General features: G+C 46.8%; 1 protein-coding gene across 2 annotated transcripts in view; it reads left to right on the top strand.

The window, feature by feature from the left end:
* The window catches only part of Arel1 (apoptosis resistant E3 ubiquitin protein ligase 1), a 28,921-nt gene extending 21,606 nt beyond the window's left edge, over positions 1–7,315 (top strand). For both annotated transcript variants that reach the window (XM_051149301.1, XM_051149304.1), the window contains 7 exons: positions 762–941; positions 1,371–1,496; positions 3,152–3,281; positions 3,369–3,427; positions 5,999–6,088; positions 6,498–6,673; positions 6,779–7,315. In XM_051149301.1, coding sequence (XP_051005258.1) covers positions 762–941; positions 1,371–1,496; positions 3,152–3,281; positions 3,369–3,427; positions 5,999–6,088; positions 6,498–6,673; positions 6,779–6,881 — 864 coding nt within the window. In that variant the 3' untranslated portion in view covers positions 6,882–7,315. The remainder of the gene's footprint in view (positions 1–761; positions 942–1,370; positions 1,497–3,151; positions 3,282–3,368; positions 3,428–5,998; positions 6,089–6,497; positions 6,674–6,778) is intronic.
* Positions 7,316–18,110: the final 10,795 nt, after the last annotated feature.

Raw genomic sequence — 18,110 nt, 5'->3', positions numbered from 1 at the left:
ATGATCTCATCTGCAAAATGGGGAAAAGTAGCATTGGGCTAAGAGTGTTATATTGTAACGGCTACTTAAAGAAAAAAGCCTGAAGTTGGTGTCTGTACTAGATCTTTGACTAGAAAGAAGCCATGAGTTCAGTACCTGACTGAAAAACAGGCATCCGATCACCTGTCCTTAAACCATGGAGGGACCACAGACTCATCAAGGTTCTTTAGTGCCTGCTGCCCTCCAGGCACTTTACATTAGTCAGCTGTCTGCACTGTGATCCTTAAACTGAAATTTTTATTCCCTTGGTATGGGGTATGAGTCAGCTTTCGGTTCCTCTAATAAATGCCTAAACAGTCAGCTTATAAAGAGAAAAGGTTACCTCACCACAGTTTTCAGAGGCTTCAGTCTGTGGTAACGGCCTTGTTGCTTTGGGGCTTGTGGTGAGGCAACACATCATAGTGCCAGAGTACGGCAAGATCGTTCACTTGAGGGCTGGGGCATGCAAGGAGAGCAAGAGACCAGGGCATACCTCAGTAACCTGAGCCCTACCGATGGTGCTCTGGGCTGGGGACCAAGTTTTAAATATACGCACCTTTGGGGAACATTCCAGGTCCAAATTGTAGTACATAAAATTGGGAGTCTTTCTGGAAGTAGCTAGAATGGACGAAAAATGGACAAAGGCCATTCGGGTTTTTTTTTGTGTTTTTTTTTTTGTTTGTTTGTTTGTTTGTTTGTTTGTTTTCCGTTTTGTTTTGTTTTTTGTTTTTTTCTGTTGACAGGTGCATCCTAATCCTAACCGCCCGGCTCACCTGCGCCTGAAGATGTATGAGTTTGCAGGCCGCCTGGTAGGCAAGTGTTTGTATGAGTCTTCACTAGGAGGAGCTTACAAGCAACTGGTCCGTGCCCGTTTCACTCGGTCTTTCCTGGCCCAGATCATAGGACTCCGTATGCATTACAAGGTAACATATTAGGTGTGCATTTCGACTAAACAGTCTGGCAGTTGACTCTAGAATCTTTTCACATGAGCTGATTTTCTAAAACTTTTTCCCTTTTATTTATTTATTCATTCATCTATCTATCTATATCTACCTACCTACCTACCTATCCATTTATTTAACGATTTACTTTTATTCTGCATATATGTGTTTCGCCTACATGTATGTACCTGCACCAGATGCATCCTTGGTGCCCACAAGTCAGAACAAGGCATCGGATTCCTTGGAGCTGGAGTTACAGATGGTTGTGAGCCTCCATGTGGGTGCTGGGAACAAAACCCAGGTCCTCTGGAAGAGCAGCTAGTGTTGTTAACCTCTGAGCCATCTCTCCAGTTAAAATATATTCACGGCAAAAGAGTGTTGATGTATTTCTGTGTCTTCCTGTCTCCTCAGTACTTTGAAACAGATGACCCAGAATTCTATAAGTCCAAAGTGTGCTTTATCCTCAACAATGACATGAGTGAGATGGAGCTGGTCTTTGCAGAAGAGAAATACAACAAATCAGGTCAACTGGATAAGGTGAGAAAGAAGACCAGGATGCATGGCCCCAGGCCCCTTTACAGTAGTTTCAGTAGGACTTTCTGCAGTGAAGACTCGACAAAGAACCGAGTGATAGCAAAGTGTTATTGCATAGGCTGCTTTGGGAGGGAGTGCTGTGTCACTGATTGGCAGTTTATGCAGGTAGCTGATTCCTAGTGCAACACGATGCCTATACGTATTAAACACCCCTACCTGTAATCCCAGCACTTGGGAGGCAGAGGCCGACCGATTGCTGTAAGTTTGAGGCCAGCCTGGTCTACAAAGCGAGCCCAGGACAGCCAAGGCTACACAAAAATCCTGTCTTGAAAAGATAATAATAACAACAACAATAATAATAATAATAATACCTCATTAACTTAGATACTGCCACTGTAAAACTAGTTAACAGTACATAATTAAAGGGAAAGTAGCAATGACTGAAAAAAACATGGCAGCTGGGTGCAGTGGTGCACACCTTTAATCCCAGCTTTTGGGTAGCAGAGGCAGGCAGACCTCTGGGTTTGAGGCCAGCCTGGTCTACACAGACCCTATCTCAAAAGAACAAAACTAAACACTAGTGAAAACAATAGGAATGCCAGTTTATGTCTTTGTACTTGTGAGGTCTGTATGTAGCTTCCAGAGCTGGCATAACAAAGCAGCTAGTGAACAGAATGCTGGGTTACAGTGTGTGGCCCTAGTGACAGCAGCAGGTTGTTCACCAGCATGAAAAACGACTCACTCAGTAGAGTAAGACAGTAGAGCTTTCCCCCTATAATTGTGGATATTATATTACTGCTATAATTTGGTGTGGATTTTTTGTTCGTTTAGAATAAGCATTTCTAGCTGTGGCCAAAGAAATGTTACTAAGATTTATTGGTCACATTAATGCAATTAAATAACATGTTGTTATTAGGACCTTAAAATCTGATCTTGTAGCTACTTGGTGAGGGGGGTGGGGGTTCACTTATGCAGACAACTCCGGTTTCCTTACACAGACTCTCCAGGGTAATTGGCTTAACTGCTTGGGTCTTCCTCAAATGCCCCTCGGTTGTTGTTTATTGGGTGTGTGTGCATGTTTACTAATTCTGCTTGTGACTCAAGCTTGTTCAGCTTTTCTTTGCAGATAGACAAATTGAGGAAGAAGTAGTTAATAGACTAAACTTTTGTAGCCAGTTAGTATCAGGGCTGGAGTTTTTTTGGATGGCCAATCTCCCAAGTCTCAAGCCGTTGTTCCTTCTGTGTGTGGACTTGGGAGTTAGAAGAATGTGCAGCAACAACTGTTTTCAGCTTAGAATTTCAGAACAATAAACGAGCTTTTTTGAGAAAAGGTCATCAGTGGTTTAGTTGCAGGAGATGGATTAACATCTTGCCAACGAGATCACAATGTCTTCCTTTGCCTCAGCAGCATGAGAGGGGACCTCACTTAGCTCCTACTTTGGAAATCCTACCCAGCAGAGGATGGAAGCAGAGGTGTGAGCCCTGGTGACTGGTGACAAGAGGGAAAAGCAAGTGTGTTAAAAAGCCAAAGGCAGATTAGAGACTTAAGGCTGACACTGAGGGAGCCCATCTACGCTGCTTGTAGAATGTTCCAGGCTGACATCTTACAGATTCTACCCACAACCTCTCCTTGTCTTGTCTTCTGTCTCCTGTTGCAGATTGTAGAACTAATGACAGGTGGAGCTCAAACCCCAGTAACCAACACAAACAAAATCTTCTATTTAAACTTGCTAGCCCAGTATCGGCTGGCCAGTCAAGTGAAAGACGAGGTGGAACATTTCCTAAAAGGTGGGCTCCCGTCTCCTTGACCTTACGATGTACATATCATAGTATCATAGTTGCGGGTCTGGCTTTAACTTGGATACTTTTTTTCAGGCTTGAATGAGTTGGTTCCTGAGAACCTTTTGGCTATTTTTGATGAGAACGAGCTTGAGGTGAGTGCTTAGGGTTTGAGCCTAGGTTGCTTTTCATTTCCTTGTGGGCGGGCCACACAGGGTCTGTGTCACACATGTGGAGGTCTGGAGGCCACTTGGAGACTTCCTCCTTCCACCACAGGAGTTTCCAGATTGGATACACGTGGTCAGGCTCGGTTGGTAGCCAGTGCCTTTACCTTCTGAACCATCACAGCGGCCTCAAGGCTGCTGCTTTTCAGAGCATGCCTTGGGGATCCTGCTTGCTGTACCTTCTGTTAGAGGTGTGGCAGGAAAGCCTTTTTTCCTCTTTTGGATTGAGATGGAGTCTCACTATGTAGGTGGAAGGATGATGATGATGATGATGATGATGATGATGCAGCAAGAGTTGAATTCACTTTTTAAATTTTATTTTGTGTATGAATCTTTCGCCTACGTGTATGTCTGTGTACCATGTGTGTGCTTGGTGCCTGCAGAAGCCAGAAGAGGGTGTTGGATTCCCTGGAACTTGAGTTACAGACAGTTGTAAGCTGCCATGTCAGTGCTGAGAATTGAACCCAGGTCCTCTGGAAGAGCAACAATGAGAGCCTTCTCTCCATCCCTGGATTAACTTTTGTTACTCTTCTATTCAGTGACCCTTTATTTCCCTTTTAAAAAAATAGAATGTTGAAAGTCAGAAAGTGGCAAATATTTATGAGGAGTGGTAGTTAATATTTATCCATCAGCTATTACTGATATTAGCTGACTTGTAAGGAGGATTGGCATCATATATAGTCTTCATAATATCCTATGACATTTAAGAGGGTTATAGAATGTATTTGTTTAAGTATATATGAACCATGAGTTGAGATACCAGGGGAGCTGCAACGAAGAAGACAAAGCCCCTTATGCTAGCAAAAGAAACCCCACAAGATGGGGTTACATTTAAAGCCACATGTGTGTTTACATGCCTATAGTGTCACAGAACCTGTGTGTCTGTTTGCATATCTATAGTAACTGTGTTAATAGTTCACATTTTGTATCAGCCAGAAGTGAGCTATAAAATGGTAAGTGCCATTTTTGAAGTTAGCTAAATTAATGTCCTTATGAGTCAAGAATGAAACAGTTTGTCCTCCCTTCCTGCTCTCACAGATGGCCCGGTCAGTCAATGCCACAACCTTGAACTTCCTGTAGCTCTTCTGGGGAGTTTGTTTCTGCAAATTGTTTCCTGCTAGACATCCTTCAACAGCACTTGGGAGGCAGAGGCAGGTAGATCTCTGAGTTCAAGGACAACCTGGTCAGCAGAGGGAGTTCAGGACAGCCAGGGCTACACAGAGAAACCTTGCCTTGAAGAGTAAAACCAGAACAACAAAAAAGAGATCCTTTTAAAAGTGTAAGGAAAAAAAAAATGAATGTCAGTGTCAGGTGATGCTGTGTACTTCTTGTTAGCGGAACTGTCACAGAGAACAGCCAAAGCCTTCTGTAATTTTATCACTTTTTGTGCCCTAAGATTAAAAAATCTAAACAACAAATTCCCAATTTGAAATTTGTAATAGACCTCTTACCTAGTGCTAGCTAATTTTGGGGCAGTAGAGTATTTTGTTTTAGTATGAGCATTGTAACAGCATATAAAAGTGAGTGGAAAGGAAAAGTTTAGCCTCTTACAGTTGTGCCTTAGCCTGCTCCTAGTTACTCATTAACTTGGCGTGGTCTTGAAGAAACCACAGCTTCAAGGCTTAATTTGGCCTTTATTGTCTCTTTATTAAGAGGCACCACATTCCTCGTAGCTACCGGGTGGATACTCATAGTCTGCTAAGTAACACGCTGGATCTTGGACCAAATTAGGACATCCACAAGACGTTTAGGGCTCTGATGCCATTAATGGTCTCTCTCCTTTTTTTCAGTTTTCTCAGCGTACCATTAGTTTATCTGTTCACATGGAAGCAGAGCTGAAGGGAAGTAGTAAAAGTTCAGTCCACCAAAGGAGGATAGACCTGAGAGAAAACACTCATAAATTGGCTTTTCTCCTTGGCATTTCGTTGCACTCTAGAACATATACTTGGTTCTTCTATTTTTTTAATCTTGTGCTTTAATTACAAAGAATCCATAGCAGTTCTTAACTAGACACGTTCACCAGGAGAACTTTGCAGCTACACAAGCTTACAGTCCAGCTTTCGAGGGTCTAAAGCAGTAGCTCTCGGGTACAGCTTCAAGCATATCTGTCTGGCTTTGTAATCAGGTCTGTGATACAGGCACATGTTTGCCACAGAGCATATTGTGTGTCATGATGCACTGGAGTTAGGGGACCACGGCTAGGAGTTTCCTACTCCCCTCCACTGTGGGTTGTAGGGATCCAACTCAGGTCAGCTTGCACAATAGTCACTTTTTTTTCCTGCTGAATTTTGTGTGTGTTTAAGCTGTGTGGGTTTTTAAACACTGTGACTTTTTTTTTTTTTTTTTTAATACCACACTGGTTAGCAATCATTGTCCTATTGTAGTTCATTCTGGCACTGCAGTGGCACCTTGTGTCTTTCTCCTGGCGTTGCTTTTATTCTGCATTCCCAGGGCAATAGGTAACTGACTAAATAGTGTGCCTTTGTCCTTCTGTGTGTCTAGCTGCTGATGTGTGGAACTGGAGACATCAGTGTGTCTGATTTCAAAGCCCATGCTGTTGTGGTTGGCGGATCCTGGCATTTCAGAGAAAAGGTACCAGGTTCAACTTCCTATAATAGGGTTGATATCATCGTATGTGGAATGGTTTTAGAAAAAAAAAAAGTAGAAGCGTCAAAGAGGTTGGCATGTTGACTGGCAAAAAGATGATACATGCGGAGAAAACAGGTAGTTATCCAAGCTGAAAGGAGATCAGGTCCCTAAAGACTGTTACCTTGACTACCACTGGGGCAGAAAGTGGAAAACAAGCAGAGCCAAGCCCTCAGTTGGTGGTTATTACCCTTCTGAGCCTGGGATGATGTGAACTCTTGGAGAGGTTGTTATTTGTGCCATTAGAACTGCAAATGGGAGCATATGCCTTCCCAGAGTACCCTGCTCCTTCCTTATGGATCACATCTTAGGTTGCACACCATGTGTGACTATAGCCCTGTTGTTTTCCTGCCAGGTCATGAGGTGGTTCTGGACTGTGGTTTCCAGTCTGACCCAGGAGGAATTGGCTCGGCTGCTTCAGTTTACAACAGGTTCCTCTCAGCTCCCACCTGGAGGCTTTGCTGCCCTCTGTCCCTCATTTCAGATTATTGCTGCTCCAACCCACAGCACGCTTCCTACTGCACACACATGGTAGGTGTCTGGCTGCCCAAAGCATCCCTGTGGGAGATCCTCTCTTCAGCCCTTGGCCACGTTTCTTGCAGTATGAATTAATCATTTTCCTCCTTGTTTTTCCAGTTTTAACCAACTGTGCCTCCCTACATATGACTCATATGAAGAGGTGCACAGGATGCTACAGTTGGCCATCAGCGAGGGTTGCGAGGGCTTTGGCATGCTCTGACCACTCCTCTGTCACCTGCTTGGCTCCCATGCTCTCTAAAGCATCTGGACACATGTTAACAAGCATAACCACTGACCTTAGCACATGTAACCATTAGCCAGAAGAGACTGCATGCTCCCTTTGTCTGGAGTGTTCTGTCATCGACAAGCATTGTTCTTACCTCACCCTCTGTGTCCATATTTACCACAGGCCTTGGGCACGTGGTACCTATCTGAGCTCTATTCAGTCATGAGGAGAGGACCGTGCTGCTGCCATTTCATTTGGTCCTTTGAGAATCTCTGTGGCTAAATCTGCCTCAGTGACTTGGAGAGATGGTTGACACAGAGGACTTGATTCTGTTGGAAAGCTGTCACGCTGAGACCCTTAAGCCATGCCTTGTTCCAGCACACTCTGCTCCTTGGAAATACCCTCCTTGATCTCACTACTTGACCAGACTGGTCTGCCCATCACCTCTTCTCAGTAGCCAGGAGAAGCACAGATAGAAAGTGGCTCACACACGCCATCTGATTTGTCTTCCCACATAAGGGCAGGCACAGGCCATGGCACTGGATTTGTTCGGATGGGGACCGTAGTACAAAAGGATCTCTCTGTGCTGACAGAACTGGAAAAGACACTCCCTGCGGGCATTCTTGAAGATGATCACTAGTCTATAAGGAGTTTGCTAAGCTTCCTCTTGAATTTGAGCCAGTGAGAAGGATGTGAGGGACGGCTGTGCTGGAGCCTCTCTGCTGGCATGTGGATGGCTTGAAGACTACTGATGCTTTTCTCTGAGCTTGTTCTTTGCACTGAAGACGACTTTGCCTGACCTCCAATTTACGTAGTCCCTTAAGAGCTGTCCTTAGCGTTCTGCTGGAGGAATTTGAGGAGCAAAGGACTGGGACATTGAACATAGCTTGCCAGCTCTCTTTGGTGGTGGCCTCTAGCAGCGCTGAGGCAGAGGGACTGTGGTCCCAGGTCCTGGATCAGGCCATTGGGAACAGGCATGATGGAGGTCCAGCAGCAGTCAATACCTAGCAATTCCAGGTACTTGGTTTCACCACTTACCAGGAAGGGGGGAACCAAGGAGGGAAGAAGCTATATGGACTTCAGCGTTAATGGAGATGAAAGAGAACTTGTCAGCCTCTCGGAAAATGATTAACATCTTTTCATTAGTGTTTGAGTGAAAACAACATTAAGGCTCAAGATCACATGGACTTCCCAATTTCGTCTTTAGTAAGGCTTTGCCACAAGCCAGTAATTTCTGATGGGACACTCACTCAGAATATTACAAGCCATCTTCAATGCCAAAACCAGCAAGTACACAGAACCCCAAGACAAGGCAGTTCCTGTGACAGTGCCTTGGCCTCGTGGAAGCATGTCTGAGCCCTCCTGTTCCCAGGGATCATGAGAAACAAGCCCTCCTGAGCTGTTAGACTTCCTGCCTGACCTCCTTTGCAGTCATCATCTGTCCTTTCTTGGCATGGGTGCTGACCTCACCCTTGGGGTTTGGGACCTGGCACCAGGGTCTCTTCACCCCAGGCTCCTCCATGCCACACGGTCACTGCTCCTCAGGGACCAGGACAAGGTGCTGCTGCTTGCCCATACTTTCCCTTGGAACATGTACAAGATGGTTTAGCAGTAACCCTGCTGCCTGTCAGGCCTCCATTGGGGCTCCCAGCTGGGGTACATGGCTGGCTTGGCCGTGTGGGGCAGTTCTTCCTCCTGGGTTCTGCAGTCCCGCCTCCAGCACCCCTCTAGAGACTACACAGAGGGAGACAGCTTAGAGTCTTGGCTAGACCTGTCATTTTAAGCTCTAGTCATCGCACTTTTCAGAGTCTCCTAGGCACTGATGCAGCCCAGCTGGGGCAGCTAATACCCCATGGTGGTCTTTAGGTACTAGAGTCTTTAACAGAAACCCTTAGTACTGTGTGGGTTTCTATTCTTCTAGTTCTCTAACTATCTGGAAACATTTTTGCTCTTTTGCATTTTCTTTTACCTTTTTTTTTTTTCCCTAATACTGCTTTCGTACTAGCCAGTGTGTGGAAGAGATTCAGTATAGTGTATTGGAGAGATAAAAGGATGCGGTATTTCTTGGGAAATTTTCTATTCCTGTTCCTTACTTTGGCCAGTTCTTATGTTTATACTTTGTGACATAGGCACTCGGGAGGCCAGCTGCCCTCCTGGCTTTTGGCTTTTCCGTGTCATGAGATGAACACCAAGGAGAGTGTCAGCATGGTTCTAAAAACTTGGCAGAGACTGAGTTCTGCTGCACATTGTCAGGCCAGGTCTGGGTGCCTGCAGCTGGAGATGTAAATATTTTGTACAGTAAATAAAATGCCTACAAGAATCGAGAGCTAAGTGACTGAGTCAGGGTGGGGGCAGTACTTAAATGGAAGATGGGGAGAAAAGTGTTTAGAGATGCTTTATATGTTCCTGGAAGCAGGGAGCAATGTGCCCGGGATAGAGTGTGCACTTGGGGCCCTGGCTTGTCTCCAGTACCTCAGAGCCAGGCAGGGCCGCATTACTAGCTGTAGATAGCAATTCAGCGAGAAACTGTTGGTGCTCAGAGCTGAGAAAAAACCAGTTTGATATGAGCAAAGGGTGTCTATAATTAAGAATTTATTATAGATAAATCTTTAAGCATCAGAAAGTCAGCAGAGAACTTTTCTAAATGAGAAGTGAAAGGAGGGGCCTGGGGGATGGCTCAGCAGTGAGGGGTGCTTGCTGCTCTGCCAGGACCTGCCACTTACAGCTGCTGTAACTCCAGGGGAACTAGGGAGCCAGGGAACCAGGGTGTCCACAGGCATCTGCACAAACATGGCGCACATGAACCCACACAGGAACATACATTACAAAAAAAAAAAAAGTTAGAGTTGAAGGGAGGTGGAGGTGCATGCCTGTGGTCCAGCTCCTTGGGTGGCTGAGCTACGAGGATCACTTGAGCCCAGAAGTTTGAGAACAGCTGAGTAACAGAGCGAGACCTTACCTCATAAAGCAAAAACCCTTTCAGTATCAAACAGCAGCAAAGCCCCAAACAAAACAATAAAAGAGAAAGTATGGGGGGGGTGGAGCCACCCACCCTCTGGAGGTAAGCACTGTTAGCACTTTGGCAGCCTTCCAGTTTTCATACATTTCCTGTTTAGTTGCCACCACCCTGTTGCCACCACACTGTTCCCTTGGTTGCACCCTCACAGTTGGTTTTTAAAGTCCCCTGAGACCATTTTGGCCCCTGAGAATGTAGCCCAGATTATTCTCAGTGCTGAGCCTGATTAACCACATGTTACGCAGCTGCCACAGGTACTCCTGGGCATTTCTGACCTGCTTGTGGCTCCCTGTGATGTCAGTGGGACACTGTTAAGTATCACATAAGTATGGTGAGTTCTCCCAAATTTGTGCACTGGGCTAGTATTTCAGACTTTTGGGAGTAAATCTCTGCCCCCGCCCACCCAGCTTTTTTTTTTGAAACAGAGTCTCTTGTGCAGCCCAGGCTGACTGAGAACTCCAGTTCTCCTGCTTCTCTGCCTTCTGAATTCTAGGATTAAAGGCATGGTCCGCCATCTTGGCTCCAGAACTGTATCTGAAGATAGAGTCTGTCTGTTTTCCAGAAACCAAATGACATTTTTATCTGTCTCTTGAAGATTGGTTTAGACAGAGGACCCAGGCACTGGGCCACCAGTGTGTCCTGCCTGCCTCACATTTACTTGGTACTGGGTATGATAGGCGGTCACTTTATACCTTGGTTTACCTGCTAGTCACTGTTGATTCTGTGGTTAATGGGGAGAAAGTCCTGCTCCAGAGGAGAGGTTTTCTAAGAGGTGCGGCAGGTCGTCGGTGGCTTTAAAATCTGCACAGAGAAGCCAGGTATGGTGGTGTACATGTTTAATCCCAGCATTCATGGAGGCAGAGGCAGGCGGATCTCTGAGTCCAAGGCCAGCCTGGTTTACAAATGAAGTTCAGGACAGCCAAGGCTACACAGAGAAACCCTGTTCCAGGGAGAGAGAAAAATTCCTGCATGGAGAAATTTGTAGAATTGTGAGCTAATAACCTGGGAAAAGAGAGAGCCAAGTTTCAAACGAGCCCTGCTTAACACAAGACACACTTGAGGATGTAACTGAGGGGAGCAGGTCCTAAAATTATTTTTGTCTCTACATTGGTGGAAAATCCTTAGTCACATGCAAATGGGATTATTACAATGAGGTCAGACAGAGTTCTCTGATGTTTATCTGTTACTGTGTCAGCAAAGGAAGACTCATTTGAATAAACCTTGTCTATACTTTCTTTATATGAAGCAGCACACATTAGTAAAGGCCACATTTCTGGGACATACTTTGCTGAAAAGCATGCAATTTCAAGAGTGCCAGAATAAAGGAAACACTTCCTCCCCCAACACCAGTAACACCGGATAATCACGGTCAGTATCTCTGTGGTGAGAGATTCCTGTACCTCTCTAGGATGAAGTCATCTCAACAAATCCCCTATTTCACTTGCACTGTTGGTTAGTCAAAGGTGGGATCTGAAGCTTTCTGTCCCTCACAGGCCAGAGTGTTCCCTCTCTCCAGAACTCCCACTCAGAGAAGTTGCCAAGTCATCCCTTTGCCCATTAGCAGAGTCAGGGATGTCAGAATTCGCAGGCCGGCTGGAAAAGGCAGGTGGCTTTTAGGCTATTTTCAATACAAAATGTTGTGTAAGAAGAATGTCATTTTAGGCTCTCCCAAGACCTAGGTCTGACCCTCCCAAGTTGTCATGTCTCGAATCGGGTGTTTCTGTGCGGTCACTGGCTTTGTTGGCCTCCTTTTCTCCTCCAGTTCTGTCCATATCTGTATTTCAGTAAACATTTCTTGTATATGGAACACCACAGAGAGCTTGTGTCATGCCTGCCCGTGAGTACCTCAGTTTTGTGTCCTTGTCCTGAGGCTCAGGCACACAAATCCCAGGTCACGTGCCCCAGGTTTCACGTTCTGCTTTATTTTCACAAGGATGGGGAATATTGCTCTCTGTTTGGAAACTGGGTCCCAGGGTAACGGCGGCAAGTGAAATGTCTAGCCCCTTTAACAAAGAGAAATTACTCTCCCTGTTAACTTTCAGGGGAGAGTTCTCATTGTACTGTATGCAGTCTCTCACCTAGCAGATCCTGGACCAGGCCTGGAGTGGGAACTCTCCAACCTGCTCTCCCAGACCTGGGTATTGACTTTGGCAGCAAGGAGACTGGCCAGTTGCCTGCAGCTCAGTGAATGGAATTAAACTCTTGAGTGAATGGGGAAAGGGAGTAGTTTCAACATTAATAGCAGTCAGACAGATTTACGCTTGGTTAGGGTCACTGGGATGGCAGGGGAAAAACAAAGCCATTCCTGATGGACCCCCCCAACCATGAAGAGGAGAGAGAACACCATGAAGAGCACAGCATTGGTTTGTGGGCACCTCAGGTGGAAATGCTGAATTTAATTCCAGTTTTTCCAGTGTCAGTCAAGCCCAGGAAATGAGTCCTGAGTCCACTACTGTGTGGTGTGACCAATCTTGTTCCTCTCTGGGGCTTGGGCAGCTCTGGTGATTTCCCTCATAGCTAGCTGAGTGCTAGTTTAGACTCTGCACTGATGTGTGGTGTGACCACTCTTGGTCCTGTCTGGGCCTTGGGCAGCTCTGGTGATTCCCTCAATAGCTAGCTGAGTGCTAGTTTGGACTCTGCCTCAAGAACACCAGCTCACTGTGCTCCCTTCTTAAAAGGAGCTCCTTGGAGCCTTGTTCATGGTAATACCAACACGTGTTTCCTCAGATAGTCCCAGCAATGGAAATGAAACTGTGTTCTACAGAGGCTATTTTGTGTCTCCCTTGGGGGGGGGGTGGGGGGAGTGGCCATACTGGACAAATCCAGGGCAGCTCCTGGTTGCCTCTCTTGGAGCCTTGTGGGGGAGGGGGTCAGGTGACAACCATCCATCCGCAGACTCCCCAGCGGTTGTTCTCATCCATTTCTGCCCCAGAACCTTGAAAACTCTTATTGTCTTGGCGTCTTAAGTTGTCTAAGTTAACGGCATCCAGACAGCCTCTCACAGCGGGAGCCAGCTCAAATCTCTCTTGTCAGGCCATAATCGTGAGTTCTGGTTTAAGCAATGTCACTGTGGAGTAGCTACGGGGAGAGAAAAGAAAGCAAACCTCCAGCCCTGACTTTTGGGGGTGAGGTTGGGCATAGGGGCTTGGTGCAGTGAGAAGAGGGGCCCAAGATAGTGGCTGGCACAAGTTAACGGAGAACTCGGGAAGCAGAGCCAGAGCCTCCAAGGACTGAGCCCAGGAAAGCCTGGCACGGGGAATAGTTGTATTTAACCAGGAACACTCACTCGTTTTCCCTCAGCCTTGGCAGTAGGTCAGAGCAAGCAGTTCTAGAAGGGTCCACATCCTTTCTATTGTCCCCACCCCAGCTTCAAGTCATCATCCCAGACATCTGCTTCAAATTTGAGCCTTTGCCTCTCTGCCTGATTGCATACTAAACCATGGGCGGCGAGGGCGGGGCCGCAGGTGTCTGGGTGGGGTGGAGAAGAGAAGGATGGTTCCAAGTTGAAGCCGCTTTAAGTTGTCTTTCAGGTGGTACAGCAGACTAGGACGCTGGCATAGTCTTTAGATGCACATATGCCTCCAGTAATCTAACAAGTAACTTGTTACACTTTCTGGGTAAAGGAAGGCAACCCCAGGGGAAGGAATTAGGAGTGGCTGGAGAAGCCTAAGCCTGGGCCATGGCAGGAACTTGTTTTCAAAGGCAGCTCAGCCAGTCCAGAGGGAGCTGGCAGAGATGGTTAGTGCCCACAATAAGCAGTGAGGTGCTAATGGGGCATTAAACACCTCTGGCGGGCCTCTAAGCTGAAACAGACACAAGTGAGTGAGTCTCAGAGCTGTGAAACTAGCCTAGCAGCCGGGTGGCCAGTAGGGATGCAGCCAGAGGAGCTGTCAGTCACAGCATCCTTAATGGTTTCTCTAGCACTTGTTCTGAGTCTCAGACTGTTGCTAAGTTACAGAAAGTAACCTAGAGGGATAATTCCAGAGCCTGTGTAATAAATAGTAGGTGGTGCTTATTTCGTGTTCATCCCACACGGACCCTGCCCTAAACGTCTGAGCTGTTACCCCTGTTCACACTCACATCTGTCCCTAGGCTGTGTTCTGTATTTCTGTTTTACGGGAGGAGACTGAGGCACAAGGAGTGATCTGCCCAAAGTTACATGTTCCAACACCTCACCTCACACAAGCGGCTTGGGGGCAGGGAGCCAAGTCCAGAGGACCCCTGCCAGGGAACGGCCACAGAACTTGTGCTCATCCTCCACACAAGGAGGCAAACTGTGTGGGCCTACGACTCCTGGGAACCCTGGGGAGCCAGGCTGGTGGGCTTGTCCCAAGCCAGTCCTGCCACTCGGCACCCCCGAGAGGCTACTGCCCATTTCAAGGCAGTGCTTGTCATTTCTGCTTCTTGCAGGGCAACAGGCATCCCTCCATCTTGCAATCCCCAAATGCTTGGGGGAAGAGGCTGAGCCAAGTGTCCAGCTCCAGGCCCTTGTGGAGAATGGAAGAAAAGCAAAAGGACGAGAGCTGGCCAAGCCGTAGGCTGCTGTTTCAAAGTTAAGGGTAGAAGCCAAGTCCATCACTTGGCTGGAAATGTGGGCGCCTCCGTGACATACCAGCTCACCCTGGCAACCCTCTCTTGTCTCACTGAGAACAAACCATATGGGCAATGACAGGCCACAGGCGTTTTCCAGTTGTCTTAGATCTGTGACAGAACTGTTTGTTTTGTTTTGTTTTTTGATTTTTTGGTTTTTTGTTTTTTGTTTTTTTTGGTTTGGTGTTTTTTTGTTTGTTTTCAGGTCGGAGTAGCCTCTCTCCACAAAGAGACAAGATGCACCTGAGAGAGGTCTGAGAGGCCTATCTGACGGGGCCATGGGGCCTAGGACCCAGGACTGGTCCTCTGCAGGCATAGCCAGGTGTCAGTGAACATCTGGACAAGCTTAGCCCATGGCTTATATTGTGCACTCAAGGAGGAATAGTCCCCATCTCGGAGTGTCAGTCCTCTAAACCCAGCTTGTGTCAGAGAGCATGAGGGCTAGGGAATTTCTGAAAAAGAAAGTCTGACGTCAGCTAAAAAAAAAAAAAGACCGGCTAGAGAGATGGCAAGATGGCTTAGTGGGTTAAGAGCACTACCTGCTTTTCCAGAGGTCCTGAGCTCAATTCCCAGCAACCACATGGTGGCCCACAACCATCTATAACATGAGCTGATGCCCTCTTCCGGCCTGCAGGTGTACATGCAGATAAAACAATGATAATATTAAAATAAATAAATCTTAGGGAAAAAAAGGCTAAATACAACTGTTTTGGTGGCTCGTGGGGGCTCATGTCTTCAATGCCAGCCAGCATTTGGGAGGCAGAGGCAGGAGAACCCCTCTGAAGTCATCCTGGGCCAGAGTGATTTTTATGATAGTCTGGACTCCATAGTAAGACTTTTGTCTCAAGCCAAAAGGGGTTAGTAGGCATTATCATTTTTATTATTACTTGGGTGTACGGCACACACGTGTATGTGCGTGTGGAGGTCAGAGGTCAACATCAGATGTCTTTGTTGTTCTGCATCTTATTTTCTGCGGCAGGGTCTCTCACTAGACCTGGAGGTCACCATTTGGCTAGAGAGGCTGACCAGTGAGCCTCCAGGATCTGTTCTGTTCTCTCAAGCAGTGGGCTTGCAGACACACTGTTGTAGCCAGCTTTTGCACGGGAGCTGGGAATCCAGACTCAGGTCCTTGTTTTTGAGCAGTGAGCCCTTTGCCCAACCGAGGCCATATCCCCAGCCTCCTATCATTACTTTTTGTGGTATGAAAGACTGAACCCAGAGTCTTGAAATTCTCGCGAATGTTCCACCGGTGACCCAGTCACACTGTGGCCCCTGTCCTCTTTAAAAATGACTTACACTGGTAAGCCAATATCCACACCTCTCATAGACTATGTTGTATTTTAATTGAGGATAAGTATCCACTGTTACATGGGCGGCTTGGCCTCTCATTTTAACTAGAAAAGGTTTGATTCTAACACGTGCAGAGCAGAGGGAGCTTGGAACTCAAATGAATGGTGGTGAAAACGTTCTGTAAACCACAGAAAAGTCTGAGCGTGGGCGCTGCTCTCCAACTCCTGCCTTCTGTTGGGCTCGAGCCTCGACCCATCCTAGACAGAGCTTATCACTTTGCCCTTCCAAGACAAACCTGGAACTTTTCTTTTTTAGAAGAAACTTTGGAAAATGAAGGGGGGGGGGTCAGCTAAAAAAAAAGCGTGCAAAAGAAGTGGAGTGCTAGGGCTTGTGGGTGACGGATACCTCCTTCGGACCAATGTCAGAAGCCAAGTGCACCGCTAGCCATACCGTGGTGGGCATTTCTGGTTCCTCTTCAGCCTCACCTGGATATGCCACAATTGAGGGGCACCAAATGTAAAAATGGATGGCTCTTCTGCTTGTGGCTCTCCCCTCCTTGGTGCCCCTCAATTGCAGCAATTTCCCAAGAAGCTTTTGAAGCCTCTGCTCAGGGCCCCTCGATGATCCGATCTGCTCCCAAAGCCGTAAGATTTTCAAGGTTGCATATTTTACATTATTTGCTAGCATTTGGGGGCGGGGGCGGAGAATGATTGATGCTCTCAGATTCTATTTTGATTTCTCCTCTGTCATGTGTCTTGTGTCAGGTGGTGATGGGTGCATCTGACATTGGGGACTGAAGGAATCGGAATTAGGCATGTTTTAAAGTGGGCCTGCTATAATGTATCTGTTTGGTTACCCTTAACACTGGAATAACCCGGATGATAAGAGAAACAAGAGTCGAAGTGTATGGAGCAGGAATCAGGTCTGATAAAGCCTGTCAAACAGATAATCAGAGTGCATTCAGATTTCAGGTTATTTCAAGCTTCCATAATTTTGAAAGTCATCTTTATGGGGGGAGGAATCATAAAATTAGGAGCAAGGCATGGTGGTACACATGTTTAATCCCAGCACTCAGGGAGGGAGGCAGAGGCAGGCAGATCGCTGTGAGTTCGAGGCCAGCCTGTTCTACAAAGTGAGTCCAGAACAGCCAAGGCTACACAGAGGAACCCTGTCTTGAAAAAAAAAAAAGAAAGAAAGAAAGAAAAAAAGGAAGGAAAGAAAGAAAAAGGGAAATCAGGTAAAAAGAATACTTGGAACAAGGGGAAAAATCATAACAAATCACACAGCTTTAAAGGCTGGCAAATGCCAGAAACATCACCAAGTCCAGAAAAAAGTATCCACACCTACTTCCGGATCTGGCCCTTGGCACCCACTTCCTGTCTGCTCCATGTGGGAAAAGGGGGAGGGTCAACTTCAGCCTGATGTTGGAGCATCCAGCACTACAGAAAGGTGGCAATCAAGTATGAATATTATGCGACACTCTGGCACCCTGGACCCATCCCTCAAAAGGACACAAAACATGCCCATTGCTCAGGCAGTTTTCTGAATTGAGAGCAGAGAAACAGTGTGCCGGGGCCATACCATCAGCTTCTGTGGGGCTGGCCTTTGCCGTGTACAGGACTCAGAGATGTCCTTGGAGTGAGATGGCCATGTGTATTATGACTGATTCCATAGAGATTTGGGAGGACTTGTCTTAGCTAGAGGAAGACGGGGTCGTGTCGCTTAGGAAACACCTCCTAGGGTTTACTTAGCATTTCCCAGTGTCCTAAACTGTGTTCCTCAGGAACAGATTTAGACACTAGGGTTTATATGAAAGTGACAGTTTCTTAGGAATCTTCCCAGGGGTGGGGGTGGGGCGGAGAAGGAGGTCAAGCAAGGGTAGAGTGTCAACCAGAGAGCTGTGGAGGGGACACGGCTCTGTCTGCAAGGAATTCTGGAGACTAGACATTTATCCTTTACTCCCAGAATCCCTGGGTCTGACCCATTGGGGCTCAGGGAGGTAACTGCCCAAGTGCCTGTGTGCCTTCTATGCAGGTGGCCCAAGCAGGAGCCAACAGCCAAAGGCATACTGTTCACAAAGATGCAGTGGTAGCGCTTGGAAGCGGACTATATATCCTGCAATAAATAACATGGGAGTCTGGGAACAGGTAAACGGAGAACTCAACTTCTGCCATCCGCCATCCCATGTGCTAATTGGTTTAGCTGATTGTTTTAGCTGCATGTAGTGGCTTACTGCTTGTTAACATGTATTGATAGTCTCCTTGGATCCTCATAGTGGTCCTGTGACTACTATCTCCCACTCCAACTGGTGAAGAAATTGAGTCTCA

This window comes from Acomys russatus, chromosome 1 (genome assembly GCF_903995435.1).
Source record: "Acomys russatus chromosome 1, mAcoRus1.1, whole genome shotgun sequence".
NCBI lineage: Eukaryota > Metazoa > Chordata > Mammalia > Rodentia > Muridae > Acomys > Acomys russatus.
This window is presented reverse-complemented; position numbering and strand designations above follow the sequence as displayed.